Raw genomic sequence first — 19,466 nt, 5'->3', positions numbered from 1 at the left:
TAATTTATTTGTGACAGTTTCAATGATGCGGGATGCCTGTTGCATGCAATTGTAAAAAAAAATGTTCCAGCATATTCACAGTGGCTTTGGCCACATTAAAATGGATCATACACTGTTTTATTTGGACTGGAGTGTTGTCCCGTATAATGCATATGGTGTATTCGACAAAGCTGGAACTGTGGCCCTTTAAGACCAATGTTAATTCAACACAATCTTAATGTTAATTCAACACAATCTTAAGGTCATTCAGAGTTGAATTGCTTGATTGGGGAACTTTGGACATTGAAATGCGGCTGTCAGTTTTTGGCTGCATCCACAGCATTTTAAAATTGTTTTAGCATCTGGAACAAAAAAAAAATGTTTGCGCACTATTTTTAATGAATAATTTTAATTATTAGATCTCCTGTGGTGCTGCTCAGTGAGTGAGAGGACATGTTGTTTTACAAGCCACAATAATTATCAGTGCTGCTGATTTACAATGTCTGAATAAATTCAATTGAATTTTTATTACATCGTGCATAAGGGTTTTTACGAGACATTTTGAGACTGAACTTCGCAATCCAGTCCATTGTTCCATGAAAGAGAGGAGTTAATAGGCTGATAGTTAATAGGCTGAAGTTCGTCTTTGTGTATAGCTGTACTACATCTCATATTTAACTTCCTATTCAAAGCCCAGGGTACACAGCAATTTATGGTAACATATTCTTGGTTGGAGATAGTTCGCTCACTGGGAATAAGGGAATCACTTTATTCTGCAGCACTGGGGGAAAGGAGTTAGGCGGAGTTGTGAAATTTGCTGAAGTTGGAGGCAGAGATGTTAATAGTTTTCATATGAACATTTTTGTTAAAAAATAACTTCCAACATTAATTTGCCCTTCTTGACCGCACCACAGCTGGCTAAATAAATTGATACATAGCTGCATAATTAAATATTTCTGTTACTGAATTCAAGGTGCAAAGCACAGCTGGTTTCTCTCTCGCTTTCTGACAAAGCTTTTGTCTGAAATGAAAAGACTATGAACACAGACTATTCTTAGTTTTCATGTCAGACCCTTCTTTTGAAAAATGCTTTTGAATTTGAATCCCAGTTAATTTTCAAGTGTTTTGGAAAAACAAAGTATTTTTCTAGAAGCTATTTCTGAATTATGAGTACAGACACAATAAAGCACAAGTGCTTTAATCAGCGAAAATGTCTGTCTCTTTCCCTGTCTCTCTCAGTTAGCATCTCTGAAGTTAGAGACACTCATTAGTTTTTACATGGAAATTTTAGCGGAGAAAAGGCTTTTAAATATCTGGACAAACAAACATAAACATAAGAACATAAGAATTAGGAACAGAAGTAGGCCATCTAGCCCCTCGAGCCTGCTCCGCCATTCAACAAGATCATGGCTGATCTGGCCGTGGACTCAGCTCCACTTACCGGCCCGCTCCCCATAACCCTTAATTCCCTTATTGGTTAAAAATCTATCTATCTGTGATTTGAATACATTCAATGAGCTAGCCTCAACTGCTTCCTTGGGCAGAGAATTCCACAGATTCACAACCCTCTGGGAGAAGAAATTCCTTCTCAACTCGGTTTTAAATTGGCTCCCCCGTATTTTGAGGCTGTGCCCCCTAGTTCTAGTCTCCCAGACCAGTGAAAACAACCTCTCTGCCTCTATCTTGTCTATCCCTTTCATTATTTTAAATGTTTCTATAAGATCACCCCTCATCCTTCTGAACTCCAACGAGTAAAGACCCAGTCTACTCAATCTATCATCAAAAGGTAACCCTCTCATCTCCGGAATCAGCCTAGTGAATCGTCTCTGTACCCACTCCAAAAAAAAAGCTAGTATATCCTTCTTTAAGTAAGGTGACCAAAACTGCACGCAGTACTCCAGGTGCAGCCTCACCAATACCCTGTGCAGTTGCAGCAGGACTTCCCTGCTTTTGTACTCCATCCCTCTCGCAATGAAGGCCAACATTCCATTCGCCTTCCTGATTACCTGCTGCACCTGTAAACAAACTTTTTGGGATTCATGCACAAGGACCCCCAGGTCCCTCTGCACCGCAGCATGTTGTAATTTCTCCCCATTCAAATAATATTCCCTTTTACTGTTTTTTTTTCCCAAGGTGGATGACCTCACACTTTCTGACATTGTATTCCATCTGCCAAACCTTAGCCCATCGCTTAACCTATCTAAATCTCTTTGCAGCCTCTCTGTGTCCTCTACACAACCCGCTTTCCCACTAATCTTTGTGTCATCTGCAAATTTTGTTACACTACACTCTGTCCCCTCTTCCAGGTCATTTATGTATATTGTAAACAGTTGTGGTCCCAGCACCGATCCCTGTGGCACACCACTAACCACCGATTTCCAACCCGAAAAGGACCCATTTATCCCGACTCTCTGCTTTCTGTTAGCCAGCCAATTCTCGATCCATGCTAATACATTTCCTCTGACTCCGCGTACCGTTATCTTCTGCAGTAACCTTTTGTGTGGCACCTTATCGAATGCCTTTTGGAAATCTAAATACACCACATCCATCGGTACACCTCTATCCACCAAGCTCGTTATATCCTCAAAGAATTCCAGTAAATTAGTTAAACATGATTTCCCCTTCATGAATCCATGCTGCGTCTGCTTGATTGCACTATTCCGATCTAGATGTCCCGCTATTTCTTCCTTAATGATAGCTTCAAGCATTTTCCCCACTACAGATGTTAAACTAACCGGCCTATAGTTACCTGCTGATAAATACTGATAAATACTGTCAGAGCTGACAGGCGGGATGCTTGTGGTCACGCTAAGACTTGGATTTCTATAGCGCCTTTCATAACCACCAGACATCTCGAAGCGCTTTACAGCCCGTGAATGCAGGTGTCACCATATGCAGCAAATGGTGACTACCGGCATAGGTGCCAATTCCTTTAGGCTTAAAGAGCGCGAATTCCGGAAAGAATATCAAGTTTAGCCTTAGGCTTTAAATAGGCAGAGGCCCTTACTGTCAGCCATGGCTCAGTGGGTAGCACCCTCGCCTCTGAGTCGGAAAGTTGTCCCACTCCAGAAACTTGAGCACAAAATCTAGGCTGACACTCCACTGCAGTGCTGAGGGAGAGCTGGACTGTTGGAGGTGCCGTTAATCTGAGGCCCCATCTGCTCTCTCAAGTGAACATAAAAGATCCCACGGCACTATTTCGAAGAAGAGCGGGGGAGTTATTCTTGGTGTCTTGGCCAATATTTATCCCTCAATCAACATCACTAAAAACAGATTTCTGCTCATTATCACGTTACTGTTTGCGGGAGCTTGCTGCCGGGTTTCCTACATTACAACAGTGACTACACTTCAAAAGTATTTCATTGGCTGTAAAGCGCTTTGGAACATCCTGAGGACGTGAAAGGCGCTATGGAAATGCAAGTCTTTCTTTTTCTTTCTGTGAGAAATCTGGGTGGAGTCCTCAAAGACATAAGACAATTTTATAACAAACTTTAATCATTTATTTATGACATTTGCTGCTTTTGGAAGTGCTTTACGAGGTAGAGAAACCTTAATTTAAGCCTGTAGTTAGCAGGCTGAGAGGGAAAACAATATGATGCATTAAACTATTTTCCAGCAGTATTTTGAATGATTTGATTATTTCCTTTTTTTGTCACTTCTCCATGTGAAGTTTTGCTTTTTCACTGAGTTGCAAATATTAAATTTAAGCAATCAGCTGGAAGACATTTGTATTTCAATTTAACTGATACCAAATGGGACACCTGAAGAGTGTTGGACAGGAACTGCGGTTAGGCTACAGTTTTATTATCTTTGTAGCTGACCTCCCACAGCACTGTTAATGGTAAAGGGTAAGTTTTTTTTAAAGTGAATTCTACCACGTAAAGCAAAATCTTTTGGCGAAAAGATAGAGGCTTGTTCGTTTAAGGCTACAAGCTGTCATTGCATGTCACTGTTGAAATCGGTGTTTGGGCTCAATTACTTTAATTTGTTGCTGAAGTCAAGAGTTTAATTGTTTGGTCATGGGGCTATGCAGATTGAAATTTACAAAGCTAGATGGGAAAGTAAGCTGTGAGGAAGACAGAGAAGCTGCAAAGGGAGTAACTATTTGTACTAAGTCTCCCTTCTGCGCATGCGTTTCCCGACGCTTGCACAGAAGCAAGAGTTCGGACAAATATCACCGACTCTGCCCCCCCACCCCCACCCTCCCCAGCGCAATTCCCATGAACCCTTATCTGCGCATGCGTCCCAACACCACGTTGCCAACACCAGCAGCCAAATGCATCTGCCGAGCCACCCACAGCGCCGCAAGCGTCTGCTTGGGGGTTGGGGAGAGAGAGAGAGAGAGAGAGAGAAAAGGGGGGGTGGGGAGGGGAGGGAACAGAGAGAGAAGCGGGGGGAGGGGGAGAGAGAGAGAGAGAGAGCTTGCTGGCGGGGGCGGGGGTGGAATCGGAGAGGAGAGGGGGAATTCAGAGAAGACGGATCATGTTCTTCCAACCCCCTGGTGTGTGCAAGCTCGGTGCGTGTGTAACAAGGGACATCGTTGGGGTGGATGAAATCCAGAAGTCACGATACTGTCACTATTCACTTCTTTCCCAATAAACCTGTTAATCCGCACACAATGCCCCATCTATGGGGGGTGGGGGCGGCGCTGTAAGGTCTTGCGCTTAGGTAAGGGACTTCGGCTGGGGGAGGGATGCACTTGCGCTGGGTTAAGGGACGGCTGTGGGAGGCAGTACAAGTGCTGGGGTAAGGGTCTTCAGCTGGCGGAAGGATGCACTTATGCTGGGCTAAGGGACCTCGGCTGGAACTTGGTGGCTTTTGGGGAGATCTATCCTCTGTGGCTTCTGAAGTCAAAATGGATCGAATTACAAATTGGAAAGTCACTTAGAACTTGGGCTGGGCGGTTCCACATACACATTCCAGAGGAACTTCAGGGTGTGGCTTATCCACCAAGGGGACCAATCAGCAATAGGTGCAGTGAAAATGGAGAGCCGATCAGTGAAACGGCTGCTTTTCAGTTCGTACAAATAGATGCAGCCAAGGGATATAGACAGGTTAAGTGAGTGGGTAATAAGGTGGAAGATTGATTATAATGTGAGGATTATTCAGTTTTGTAGGAAGAATAGAAAAAGAGAATATTTTTTAAATGTTGAGAAACTATTAAATGTTGGCATTCAGAGAGATTTGGGTATCCTCGTAAAAGAAACACAGAGGCCGTCAATATAAGATAGTCACCAAGAAATCCAATAGGGAATTCAGAAGAAACTTCTTTACCCACACTACCACAGGGAGTGATTGAAGCGATTAGTATAGAGGCATTTAAGGGGAGCCTAGACAAGCATATGAGGGAGAAGGGGAATGAGGAAAAGCAGGAGAAGGCTCAAGTGGAGCATAAACGCTGGCATGAACTGGTTGGGCCGAATGGACTGTTCCTGTATTGTATATCCAATGTAATCATAGTTGGTATGCTGGTGCAGTAAGCAATTAGGAAGGCAAATGGCATGTTGGCTTTTATTGCAAGGGGGTCGGGGGACATGGGCAAGGAAGTATTGCAACAATTGTACAGAGCTTTGGTGAGATCACACCTGGAGTACTGTGCACAGTTTTGGTCATCTTATCTAAGGAAGGATATACTTGCCTGAGAGGGACCTATGAGGAGAGATTGAGTAGTTTGGGCCTATACTCTCTAGAGTTTCGAAGAATGAGAGGTGATCTCATTGAGACATATAAGATTCTGAGGGGGATTGACAGGGTTGATGCTGAGATGTTGTTTCCCCTGGCTGGAGAGTCCAGAACCAGGGGGCACAGTCTCAGGATAAGGGATCAGCCATTTAAGATTGAGATGAAGAGGAATTTCTTCACTCAGAGGGTTGTGAATCTAGGGAATTCTCTGCCCCAGAGGGCTGTGGATGCTCAGTCCTTAAGCATATTCAAGGCTGAGTTAGATAGAATTTGAAATTCTAGAGGAATCAAGGGATTTGGGATTAGGGTAGGAAAGTGGAGTTGAGGTCGAAGATCAGCCGTCATCTTATTGAATGGCGGAGCAGGCTTGAGGGACCGAGTGGCCTACTCCTGCTTCTAATTCTTATGATTTCATAAAATGTGATCTTGTCAGTTTCAGCTTGCAGCTCAGAAGCACCGACTATATAAAAATACATAACAACATAAGAATTAGGAACAGGAGTAGGCCATCTAGCCCCTCGAGCCTGCTCCACCATTCAAAAAGATCATGGCTGATCTGGCCGTGGACTCAGCTCCACTTACCCACCCGATTCCCATACCCTTAATTCCCTTATTGGTTAAAAATCTATCTATCTGTGATTTGAATACATTCAATGAGCTAGCCTCAACTGCTTCCTTGGGCAGAGAATTCCACAGATTCACAACCCTCTGGGAGAAGAAATTCCTTCTCAACTCGGTTTTAAATTGGCTCCCCCGTATTTTGAGGCTGTGCCCCCTAGTTCTAGTCTCCCCGACCAGTGAAAACAACCTCTCTGCCTCTATCTTGTCTATCCCTTTCATTATTTTAAATGTTTCTATAAGATCACCCCTCATCCTTCTGAACGCCAACGAGTAAAGACCCAGTCTACTCAATCTATCATCATAAAGTAAGCCTCTCATCTCTGGAGTCAGCCTAGTGAATCATCTCTGTACCCCCTCCAAGGCTAGTATATCCTTCCTTAAGTAAGGTGACCAAAACTGCAAGCAGTACTCCAGGTGCAGCCTCACCAATACCCTGTGCAGTTGCAGCAGGACTTCCCTGCTTTTGTACTCCATCCCTCTCGCAATGAAGGCCAACATTCCATTCGCCTTCCTGATTACCTGCTGCACCTGCAAACAAACTTTTTGGGATTCATGCTCAAGGACCCCCAGTTCCCTCTGCACCGCAGCATGTTGTAATTTCTCCCCATTCAAATAATATTCCCTTTTACTGTTTTTTTTTCCCAAGGTGGATGACCTCACACTTTCTGACATTGTATTCCATCTGCCAAACCTTAGGCCATCGCTTAACTTATCTAAATCTCTTTGCAGCCTCTCTGTGTCCTCTACACAACCCGCTTTCCCACTAATCTTTGTGTCATCTGCAAATTTTGTTACACTACACTCTGTCCCCTCTTCCAGGTCATCTATGTATATTGTAAACAGTTGTGGTCCCAGCACCGATCCCTGTGGCACACCACTAACCACCGATTTCCAACCCGAAAAGGACCCATTTATCCCGACTCTCTGCTTTCTGTTAGCCAGCCAATTCTCGATCCATGCTAATACATTTCCTCTGACTCCGCGTACCATTATCTTCTGAAGTAACCTTTTGTGTGGCATCTTATCGAATGCCTTTTGGAAATCTAAATACACCACATCCATCGGTACACCTCTATCCACCATGCTCGTTTTATCCTCAAAGAATTCCAATAAATTAGTTAAACATGATTTCCCCTTCATGAATCCATGTTGCGTCTGCTTGATTGCACTATTCCTATCTAGATGTTCCGCTATTTCTTCCTTAATGATAGCTTCAAGCATTTTCCCCACTACAGATGTTAAACTAACCGGCCTATAGTTACCTGCCTTTTGTCTGCCCCCTTTTCTAAACAGAGGCGTTACTTTAGCTGCTTTCCAATCTGCTGGTACCTCCCCAGAATCCAGAGAATTTTGGTAGATTATAATGAATGCATCTGCTATAACTTCCGCCATCTCTTTTAATATCCTGGGATGCATTTCATCCGGACCAGGGGACTTGTGTACCTTGAGTCCCATTAGCCTGTCCAGCACTACCCCCCTAGTGATAGTGATTGTCTCAAGGTCCTCCCTTCCCACATTCCCGTGAGCAGCAATTTTTGACATGGTTTTTGTGTCTTCCACTGTGAAGACCGAAGCAAAATAATTGTTTAAGGTCTCAGCCATTTCCACATTTCCCATTATTAAATCCCCCTTCTCATCTTCTGAGGGACCAACATTTACTTTAGTCACACTTTTCCGCTTTATATATCTGTAAAAGCTTTTACATCTTTCACAACAGCATGAATTTGCTGATTTTGAATTGCCTTTTTGTCTTTTAATGCCTCCTTTAAGTTCATCCTTCAAGCCCTCAGCCAGTCTCAAAAGCTTGGGTTTCAACGTTGACATTTTTACCTCAGAAATGTTGCAGGGAGCTTCCAACCACATCTCTGCATTTGCAGAATTTTCTGCAGTCTGCAATCTGCTTGAACAGGCATTTGGGTAGATCGTCCTTTTACAATTTCTTTAATTGTTTTTTATCACAGAAGGATTTGAAACAAACTGAAAATTAAATTCTCAAAAGATTTATCTTGGGCAGGTGTAATTTAAAATATCCGAACCCTTTTATATTGTAAAGTGCTCAGTTAAATAAGAACTCCGATTGATCCACCTACGATAAGCAGCAGCTGCGGTCTCTTTGTTTTCCTTCCTAACGGTTAACGAAGATTGTTTATTGAGTGGATTTACTTTTGAAAGGTTGAAAATGACACAAGAAAAATCTCTTTTGAACATTTTTGGAGTTGAGATTTCATTTATTTAAGAACTGGGAAATGGCGCTCAGTGAACTTTTGAATGTTTTATATTGTTTTTTTAATGGAAATTTGTGTTCATTAACAATTGTATCAGTTGATAAACTCTAAGTGCACTAAAGGACAACCCTTCTTTCACTTCGCGTGATGGGAAGGCATATTTTGAAATTGCATATCCATAGCCTTTGATTTCCTGTCCATTAATTTTAATAAGCAGAAAATGATCCTGAAATCCTTGAAGGCAGAGTCTTAAAGACTGCAACTGGTTAATGGGAATCTCGGGCTGCAAATGGGGCTGCGTACAGGACAGAGGAGCAGGCTGACTGGTGGGAACAGGGTGGGGAGATTGGGGCGTAATGGTTGGAAAGAGGCCAAGGGCAGATTGGGTCTCATTCTCCTAAGTCCCTGTATTCCACAAATACTGCAAAATCCTGGAAATCCCCTTTAATTCCTGACTCTTGTCCTCCAGTACAGAATACAACAACATTACAACAACAATACAGCCCCAGAACCAGGAGTCACACTCTAAGGATAAGGACTGAGATGAGGAGAAGCTCCTTCATCCAGAGAGTTGTGAACCTGTGGAATTCTCTGCCACAGAAATTTGTTGAGTCCAGTTCGTTGGACATGTTCAAAAGGGAGTTAGATGTGGCCCTTACGGCTAAGGGGATCAGGGGGTATGGAGAGAAGGCAGGAAAGGGGTACTGAAGTTGCATGATCAGCCATTAGCATATTGAATGGTGGTGCAGGCTCAAAGGGCCGAATAGCCTGCTCCTGCATCTATTTTCTATGTTTCTATGTTTCTTCCAAATCCAGGGATATTCCATTGCAATGATGCTTGTGTAGCGCTTAACATTTTACCAATTTACATTCCACAAAATGAAATCCCACGGCAAATGTATTTCCAGTTATTTTACGTAGATGCACAGTGACCAAGAACGTTACATTTGAATGAAGCTATGTAAAATTTTATGCTGTATAGATAAAAACATGACTAGAAGTAGCCTTAAGTTTTTTAGCAGGAGCTAAAACTGATGAAGAAATTACAATGTTGTTGATAAAACTGGCATTTTTTTTACATTGGCCAAATCATGTGCATTTTGATTCCTGTTAGATTTCAGTACGAGTGAGTTATAATGAAGTAATGGCACCCCCCATCTCCCTCGTCATGGAGTATGATACTTGTCACGAGTCATTTGCATGGTTGAAATTGAAAACTCTTTTGCACATGTCTGTTGGCTTCTGCTTTTCAGCTTTGAGTTTGCCAATGATAGCTGAAAGGCTCCATTATGTCCTTAATACATGATTGCGTTTGTCAAAAATTGTGACTATCTGGTGATGCCATTGAGGGCATTGATTCCTAATCTACCAATTACCTGAATTTACGAGCTTTCCGAATGAAATCTATAAGCATTGTAAACAGGATACTATAATTGACTTTGTCAATCCTAAATTACATTGTTGGCTCTCCTGTGGCAATAAAAGATTGTAACAGCAAGACGTCTATGAAACCAGGAAACAAAGACTGTTTAAAATTAACCACGCTAAAAATGTTTTCCAATTTATTTGCCCACTTATGTTTATTTTTAATAGACAAGTAAAGCAAAATTAATAGTATGGGCCAAAACAAATCTGTTCTTTTTACCCTCTTGAATTGTTGCCCCAAACTTGACTGGCATCAATTCTGACCCAAGTTTTTTCATCCACTTGATCACTGCATGCTACACTCATATGATTAGAAATGTTAAAATATGATTTTTGGATAGACAGGATCAGATTCTTTCAGAATGACTTGTTACAGCATTCTAATTTGTTTTCCAAAGATATCTGTCAGTAAGCATGTTTCTTGTGTTTTCCTCAAATTGGTAATTATCTACCCCCAGAGGGCTGTGGATGCTCAGTCGTTGAGTGTATTCAGGGCTGAGATCGATACATTTTTGGATATTAAGGGAACCAAAGGATACGGGGATGGTGTGGAAGGGTGGAGTTGAGGTAGAAGATCAGCCATGATCTCATTGAATGGCCTACTCCTGCTCCTATTTCTCATGTTATGTTCTTATTAACATCCATCCTCTTCATGTTATCAGCAGTGTTCACAGAGGGACAATTATTCACAAAAATACTGGCACGGCAAAGGATGTCAACAGGATAAGACAACATTTAATTAAAAATTTTAAAAAAAATCTTTGGCAACTTAACAACAATATGATTTCTTGGACGAGCTAACAACAAATATATTTTCACTGACATGCATTCTGTTGCAGCATTCTGTTCAATTCGATGGTTCAAGACTGTTAGAGTCATTGTTGATTTATGATGTTTTCTTGAAAAGGCATCAAAGATAGTGGAGACTTGATAAATAAACTGGGAAAGAATAAGATTTTTACTGTTTGAACTTGCCCTTTCTTTTTGGTCTGGTTCACTGATTGAAGATAAAACTCAGGACATTCTGTTCCTGAAAAGTTGCTACTTTACAAGGAGACGGTATTGGCTTGCCGAATATATTCCCGAAACCGGCAGTAATTGGGCAAATTTTTTTTTATACCTTCCAATTTGAGATCTGTAATTTATGCTTCAGCTTTCATTCTTATACAGGGGATGTAAGTAAAAATGATTGCGGTACCCTGGGATCACTAATTGCTAAAGCCTGTGTGGAATGTGGATCATTCAGCCATTTTGGCAACGAGCTGAGCGAACTGTGCACACTTTTTTCCTGGCTGTGCTTGAACTAAAGTTAAGCAGAGCGAGATGTTTCCCTCTCAGTGATTTACAGCAGATTTGCTGTGAGTCAACCCAACATGCAGTGCTAATAGCCTGGACTCTCTAGCACAAAGAAACCAGTATTTCTGTGCTATTTCTAAAACCTTTGGTACCTCGAAAAATGTTAGATATCAGTTTATTACATTTTAATTGAGGTGCTAAATTTTCATCACCTGGGATGGACACATTTTAAATTGAATGCAGGCCTCTATGTGAATCTGCCCAAACACCTGTTCGAATTCTGTATTTTTTGATGAGGTCATTTCTGCAGCATAGAGGCCTTGACAGTAGATGCTGAGAGGTTGTTTACCCTGGCTGCAGCGTCTAGAACTAGGGGTCATATCCTCAGGATCAGGGGACGGCCATTTAGGGCTGAGATGAGGAGGAATTTCTTCAATCAAAGGGTTGTGAGTCTTTGGAATGCTGTGAATGACGAATCGTTAAGTATATTCAAGGCTGAGATGGATAGATTCTTGGACTCTAGGGAATCGAAGGATATGGAGATGGGCAGGAAAGTGGAGTTAAGGTCAAATACCAGCCATGATTGGAATTAAAAAGCTGGTATCAGTAATGGTGACCATGAAAGTACCAGATTGTCATAAAAACCCATCTATTTCACTGATGCCCTTCAGGGAAGGAAATCTGCTGTCCTTACCCGGTCTGGCCTACATGTGACTCCAGACCCACAGCAATGTGGTTGACTCTTCACTGCCCTCTGAAAGGGCCTAGCAAGCCACTCAGTTGTACCAAACTGCTGAAAATAAGTGTCATGACTGAGGCAGCAATTAAGGATAAATGCTGGCCTTGCCAGCGACGCCCACATCATAGAAACATAGAAAATAGGTGCAGGAGTAGGCCATTCGGCCCTTTAGAGCCTGCACCGCCATTCAATAAGATCATGGCTGATCATTCACCTGAGTATCCCTTACCTGCTTTCTCTCCAAACCCCTTGATCCCTTTAGCCATAAGGGCCATATCTAACTCCCTCGTGAATATATCCAATGAACTGGCATCAACAACTCTCTGCGGTAGGGAATTCCACAGGTTAACAATTCTCTGAGTGAAGAAGTTTCTCCTCATCTCAGTCCTAAATGGCTTACCCCTTATCCTTAGACTACGTCTCTTGGTTCTAGACTTCCCCAACATCGGGAACATTCTTCCTGCATCTAACCTGTCCAGTCCCGTCAGAATTTAAAATGTTTCTATGAGGTCCCCTCTCATCCTTCGAAACTCCAGTGAATACAGGCCCAGTCGATCCTGTCAGTCATATGTCAGTCCTGCAATCCCGGGAATCAGTCTAATGAACCTTCGCTGCACTCCTTGTGGATGAATAAAACAAAAGATCTTATTGAATGGCGGAGCAAGCTCGAGGGGCCGTATGGCCTACTCCTGCTAATTCTTATGTTCTACGTAGTTCTAAGTGGTCACAATTTAGATTGATTTTACTCTTTTATTAAAAGACCATTTCTAACAACTATTATTGGAGTGGCACGTGATTTTCACAGGCATTCCTAGAACAATACTGTACAAGTTCATAGCTTGCCACATTTATTTTCCTTCTATATCTAATGACCATTGTAATGAAGGTCCCAGTGTGTTTTACACTGCTTTTTCACTGAGGATTTCAAATACCGCTGCATGTATTCACCCTCTTTCTAACCTCATTCTGGTGCAAAACTCTCAAGAAAAAGAAAGAGCGAACTTAGATTCATAGAAACATAGAAAATAGGTGCAGGAGTAGGCCATTCGTCCCTTCAAGCCTGCACCACCATTCAATATGATCATGGCTGATCATGCACTTCAGTACCCCATTTCTCTCCATACCCCTTGATCCCTTTAGCCATAAGAGCCCTTTTGAATATATCTAACAAACTGGCCTCAACAACTTTCTGTGGTAGAGAATTCCACAGGTTCACAATTCTCTGAGTGAAGAAGTTTCTCCTCATCTCAGTCCTAAATGGCTTACCCCTTATCCTTAGACTGTGACCTCTGGTTCTGGACTTCCCCAATATTTGGAACATTCTTCCTGCATTTAACCTGTCCAATCCCGTCAGAATTTTATATGCTTCTATGAGATCCCCTCTCATTCTTCTAAATTCCATTGAATATAAGCCTAGTTGATCCAGTCTTTGTTCATATGTCAGTCCTGTCATCCCGGAAATCAGTGAACCTTCGCTGCACTCCCTCAATAGCAAGAATATAGCACCTTTCATGACTTCTGGATGTCCCAAAGCGCTTTACATCCAATAAAGAATTTTTGAAGTATAGTCACTTGTTGTAATGTTGGAAACACGGCAGCCAATTTGCGCACAGCAAGGTCGCACGAACAGCAATGTGATAATGACCAGATAATCTGTTTTTATTTGTGATATTGATTGACCGATCTTCTTTGTAAAGTGCCATGGGATCTTTTATGTCCACCTGAGAGGACAGACGGGGTCTCGGTTTAACGTCTCATCCGAAAAGCAGCACCTCTGATGGTGCAGCACTCTCTCAGTACGACATTGGAGTGTCAGCCTAGGTTTTGTGCTCTATTCTCTGGAGTGGGACAGTTCTGACTCATGGTGAAAAAGCTACCCACTGAACCACAGCTGACACTGGAATGTTGACTAGGACTGATAGTTTTGGATAAATGGGGCATTTTTAGCAAAGGGATTTGAGGATACTGGTTAATTGAGCATCAAAGGCAGCAACTCGGGTTGATGAGACTGTTTTTTAAAAAAAAAAATCCAAATAGAGTTCTAGGTTAGAAGAGAAAATAAAAGTATGGAGGTAATAATGATCCTATCTAAAACCTCAGTAATTGCTCAAGTAGTTTGCAAACTTGTAAGTTGAGGTGAAGAATTCTTTGTACTATTTGGCAAGCCTTGTAGTATAGTGGAATCTTTCTCGTTTTCATTCAGTGAAATAGTTCTTGCTGATACAGATGGGATTCTATGTAAATAACGCTGCATGCTTTATACCAGGAATTAGGTAACATCTACGTGACAATAGTCTTATTGGGAGTTTCCCCTACAGCCCGTTGAAATGGAAGCAGCGAAAATTACGACACAGAAGTAGGCCATAAGGCCCGTCGTGTCTGTGTCAGTCAAAAAAGGCTACCCAGCCTAATCCCATTTTCCAGCTCTAGGTCTGTAGCCCTGTAGGTTACGGCTCTTTAAGTGCACATCCAAGTACTTTTTAAATGTGGTGAGGGTTTCTGCCTCTACCACCCTTTCAGGCAGTGAGTTCCAGACCCCCACCACCCTCTGGGTGAAAAAAATGTGTCCTCAGCTCCCCTCTAATCCTTCTACCAATTGCTTTAAATCTATGCCCCCTGGTTATTGACCAAATCATGGCCAATTGAATGCATTTTATTTGGTACATACTTTTAGGTGTTTATATTTATATATTTTATTTGAAACCTTAATTTTCTCTTAACTGTTGGGCTGGGCATGTTCCCCGTGTCAATAGAGAATGTCAGGAACTTTGAAACATTGATCCAAAAGCTAGAGCCACCTGCTGGACAAAATATAAGAATTAGGAGCAGTTGTCCATACGGCCACTCGAGCCTACTCCGCCATTCAATAAGATCACGACCGATTTTTTACCTCAACTCCACTTTCCCATCTGATCCCCATATCCCTTGATTCCCCGAGAGTTCAAAAATCTATCCATCTCAGCCTTGAATGTACTCAACGACTGAGCATCCACAGCCCTCTGGGGAGAGAATTCCAAAGTTTCACCACCTTCGAAGTGAAAAAATTTCTCCTCATCTCAGTCCTTATCTTAAGACGACGGCCCCTAGTTCTAGATTCTCCAGCCAGTATAATGCTGACTCTTGCAATTTGCCCTCACACCCCACTCCACTTCTGGCCAAACATTGTATCCAGCAGATGTCTAGTGCATTTATAGGTACACTATAGATTTCAAGCCAGACAGCATCCTTTTAATACAGCAACTACCAGTTGAAGTGAGATCTCTGTGAATGTGTGCAGGGTTTTTCTCTCTCAACATTTAAAATGTAAATGTTTAGAGAGCAGTAGGGGGATGGTTGTCTCTATGCCCGAAACATTTAAATGAACTTCTGTTAGATTTAAAAGTGATTCCCTATGCACTTTGTAAACCAATATAATTTCAAACCCAGCAGGTGTGAACAAATATGATTTCAAACCTGGCTCCAACCTTAGGGTTAGACAGATGCGACGTCCAGAATCCGGAGTTCCAGAATCCGGAATGTTCCTGAATCCGGCCACTGGGACGATCCATGGCAGGGTTGTCCGGAAACCGGAAAATGTTCCGAAATCCGACCTCCCCACGGCTTCGGCCCGGCCTCGGCCCGACCTCCCCCCGGCCCCGGCCCGACACCCCCGATCTCCGGCACCCCGACCGACCCCCCCCTCACCCGGCCCAAACCCCCCCCCCCCCCCCCCCACCTACTTTCTTCGGCCCAGGCAAAGACGTTCCGAAATACAGAACGGCCTCAGTTCCGAGGTTTCCGGCTTTCAGATGTCACACCTGTACTGCAACTTTAGTGTCGGTGTGATGTGGAAGCGAGTTTGCATCAATGCTAGAATTGCGGTCTAATAAATGTGCCCCACGGGCACCAAGCACCTTTTTTTGTGTACCTAGTACGCATTTTGTTCAGTTGAGGTTCACTCAATGGGGCGGAAATTTAGTCCTACCTTTTTTTTTATAAAAAGTTTTTACCGCCGTTTCTCTTTCATGAAATTCACCTCTTTGCCTTGTTTTTGGGAACGGCCAGGGAGTCGGTCATAAAGAGGGCAGAAATGCGGTGGCAAGTGCTGGTGAGGGGTGGAAGTGGAGGCGGAGCGGTGTGACGTCATTGCGCGTCTGCGTCATTATGTATCTCCCTTCCGTTAAAGGGGAGAGAATCAGTCATCAATCGCGATCGGACACTAGACCACCAGGGAGGGTTTCAGCCGGGCCAGCGGCCTGGCACCCAAGAGCGGGGTGCCAGGCTGCTTGTTAGCGGCCCGGGGGCACAATAGCCCGGCCGACATGGAAGTCAACCGGAAAAAACAAAATGGCGGACGCAGCATTGACCCTCGTCTTTAATGGCCGCCGCGCAGTCAGGGCAGAGAGAGAGTAAGGGAGTTACACAAGGTGCACCGACAGAATAAGCTGTCGGAGGCAGATTTCCTTCCCAGTTGGGTTTTTATAATAATCCAATAGTTTTATGGTCCCCATTACTGATTCTAGTTTTTTTATTTCAGATTTATTTAACTGAATTTAAATTCCCCAGCTGCTGTGGGATTTGAACTCCTGACTCCGGATCATTAGTCTGACCTCTGGATTACTAGTCCAGTAACATAACCACTATGCTACCGTACCCAGTATGATTGTTAAACACAGAGGCTCGGAACTTTCTGCAAAGGCGCAGCCCACTATGGCGCCCATTCTGCCGATGCAAAAATACGTTCAAATTTCCTGCCAATTTCATTAGCATATGCCCGAATGCAAAAATGTGTGTAAATGAGCAGAAATCAGCGTAACCCAATCGGAACCCAAGGAAAGCACCAAACGCACACCATATATTTCTTCTTTTAGTGTAACTAGAAAATGTTCTTACAGGCAACAATCCCCTCTACACTTTTTATCCAGCTATCGTGCTCAATACATCAGTGTTTGGGAAGCGTGCACTCAAACCTTATATCCCATCAGGTCTGTGTTCTATCTTATTCTTCCCAAGTGCAGTGTCGCTCCAGAGTGACATTGATTGCCACTTTTAAGACAAATTTTTCAAGATCCTTGTGACTCCATCAAATTAATTTTAGAGAATTAGAATCGAGTTAAAACCTCTCTTTTTCATTGTGGCTTAATTTAGATTTGCCTCAGCTCCAAGCTAACACAGCTAACCGAATGCCTGAAGTATGATGCATAATTATGAATATAATTAAACAATGATACCTTTGTCTTTTCTTCTAGGTGCTGTCCTTTTGGCCAGTGTGCAGGGAATTGCAGTCAACGTGGACCCAATCTTCTACATATGGCTTCTTCACCAGCCGCAGAAAGGGACTGTGAAACATAGACAACAGGTATTGCGATCATGATGAGATCAATGTCTGAAGAGTGCAGTTTGTCGTATAACACTCCTGTGAAGCGCCTTGGAACGTTTTGCTACGTTAAATGCACTATATAAATACAAGTTGTTGTTGTTGTTAGGTTGCTACAGAAGTGTGGTCTCTTGCCATCATGATAAAAACAAACAAATATATTTATTTAGATTAAAATATAGACTAGGTAGTAGACATTAAAATATTTTTGATGTCTGAAAATTCACATACCATCGGTTAGATTTTTGATACGGCACGTCTTTACTTTATGCGTCACTATTTTATATTGTGAAAAACAATATACACATTTCTAATGGGAATTTCAATGTTTAAGTTCATTCAGATGAGAGAGGCATAGTGCCTTACCTGATCCTAATTTGAGTTTTTTTTTAAAAACAAATTAGTTAAATTTTGAAAACAGAAAGAGAGCCTCGAACACCTGATTATCACGTGTGTTTTGTTGATGGTTAGAAAATATCAATGTTCTAATTACTAACAACTCTCAGACCTAAAGGCAGAGGGCTGGATATTAACTTGGAGGCGGGGGTGGGGCGATGTGATGCTTTGTGGTCGGGATACCTTGAAGAATGGGTTCCCTGCACGTCCTGCCGAATTTAACAAACCAGCAGGAGCTGATTAACATTTTTTAATCTCCGTTTCCCAGCCGCAGCCAGCCAGATTGAGAGGTTGGTAAGCTGTCGGGCAGCTCGGCCTTCGACACCAGGCCGCAGCTGGGGAGTGGAGTGGAGGCGGGAGGGGCAGGATTGGTTGCTGGAGCAGGGGAGAGATTGGAGGCCAGAAGGCGGATCGAAGGCTGGAGTAGTGGAGGAGTGGGGGGGGGGGGGGGGAGATCAGAGGGAAAAAGGCGGATTGGAGGCCAGAGGAAAGATCAGAGGCTGGAGTGAGGTGGGGGCGGTGTGTGTTGCAGGGAGAGAAAGATCCTCATGGAGAAGATCGGAAGTGTTGGTGGTGGGGGAATTTCTGATCGCAAGGGGTTGGTGAAGCAGTTAAACTGGATCCAGCAGGTAATTAGAAAAGCACTTGCCTCCTGAATCCAGCAGTCCTCGCCTCCCCCCGCCCCTGTCCCACCGCCCCACCTCAACCGCTGGATTTCTCGAGGACCGGAAACTTCAGCCAGCCAGGGTTAAATTTTAAATGGTGGATAAATATGAGGCATATGCAGTCTTATTTATAATATTTAAATGGCCAACCTTCCTCCTTGGAACGGATTGGTTGCCTGCCCACTCATCCCTGCTCTGTTAAAACCGTAAGTGGTGGGTTGGGGTCGGGATTCAGATTTTAACATTTTAATATCTCACTGACCCGAACCTGCCATTTTTGGAGATTAAAATCCGCCGCCCCCCCCCCCCCCGAGAGAGAGAGCGAGAAATAGAGCGCCTTTTCTTATCTTAGCTTTGAACTTTGTAAACAGACAATATGCTCTAATTATCACTGGTGTTTTGTCGCTAGTTAGTAATTAGGATGTTAATATTTACTTACAGCTGTGTGTGTATGTGAGAGAGTGTTACATACAGGCACAGATGTACATGTCCTGAAATTAATCACAAAACACCAAATTCAATGGTTGTAAGGATCCTTTCGATGGTCACAAACCAGTGCTGCCAAATATGGGTTCCATACCCCCCCCCCCCAATTATCCATTGCTGTTCGGCCCCTTATTTTCCCATCTGCTAACAAGCCCAAACCTACCCTCTCTTTTGCTACCAAAACACAGGACTGCACCCCAGTTCGACAATCCCAATCTACCACCCCGATACTGGTTAATTATCTGATATCTACCTCCAACTGGTGCATCTTCAATGCCATCTTGTTGTGCATTCTCAGCTTTAAAAATGGTAAGGGTTATCAGATATATTATATATATTATTATAAATAAAATGAAGGCTACTCATTTAGTTTTGCAGAATAATGAACTTGTGGAATTCAGTGCCCGCCCAAGGCATCAGCAAATCTCCGAGAATGCTCTTTAATTAAAAATTTGACTTAATTGTTCATGATAAATTGTCCTCCATGGCATTAACACTGCTATGGCTATTAAACAGCGTATCTTCAGACTCACTTTGAGCAGCACCATAGGAAATCCTGTGTGTGTGTGCATTTTTATCTATTGAAGGTACAAAGC

General features: G+C 42.9%; 1 protein-coding gene across 6 annotated transcripts in view; it reads left to right on the top strand.

Moving 5' to 3' along the window:
* Window positions 1–19,466, top strand: part of LOC139277917 (intermembrane lipid transfer protein VPS13B-like) — a 1,209,249-nt gene that overhangs the window by 570,413 nt on the left and 619,370 nt on the right. For all 6 annotated transcript variants that reach the window (XM_070896555.1, XM_070896554.1, XM_070896561.1 and 3 more), the window contains exon 20: window positions 17,196–17,305. In XM_070896555.1, the coding sequence (XP_070752656.1) occupies window positions 17,196–17,305 (110 nt within the window). The remainder of the gene's footprint in view (window positions 1–17,195; window positions 17,306–19,466) is intronic.

The sequence above is a fragment of the Pristiophorus japonicus genome, chromosome 1 (assembly GCF_044704955.1).
Source record: "Pristiophorus japonicus isolate sPriJap1 chromosome 1, sPriJap1.hap1, whole genome shotgun sequence".
In the NCBI taxonomy this organism is placed as follows: Eukaryota; Metazoa; Chordata; class Chondrichthyes; family Pristiophoridae; genus Pristiophorus; species Pristiophorus japonicus.
Note: the sequence above shows the minus strand (reverse complement) of the source record. Positions and strands in the feature narration are given on the sequence as shown.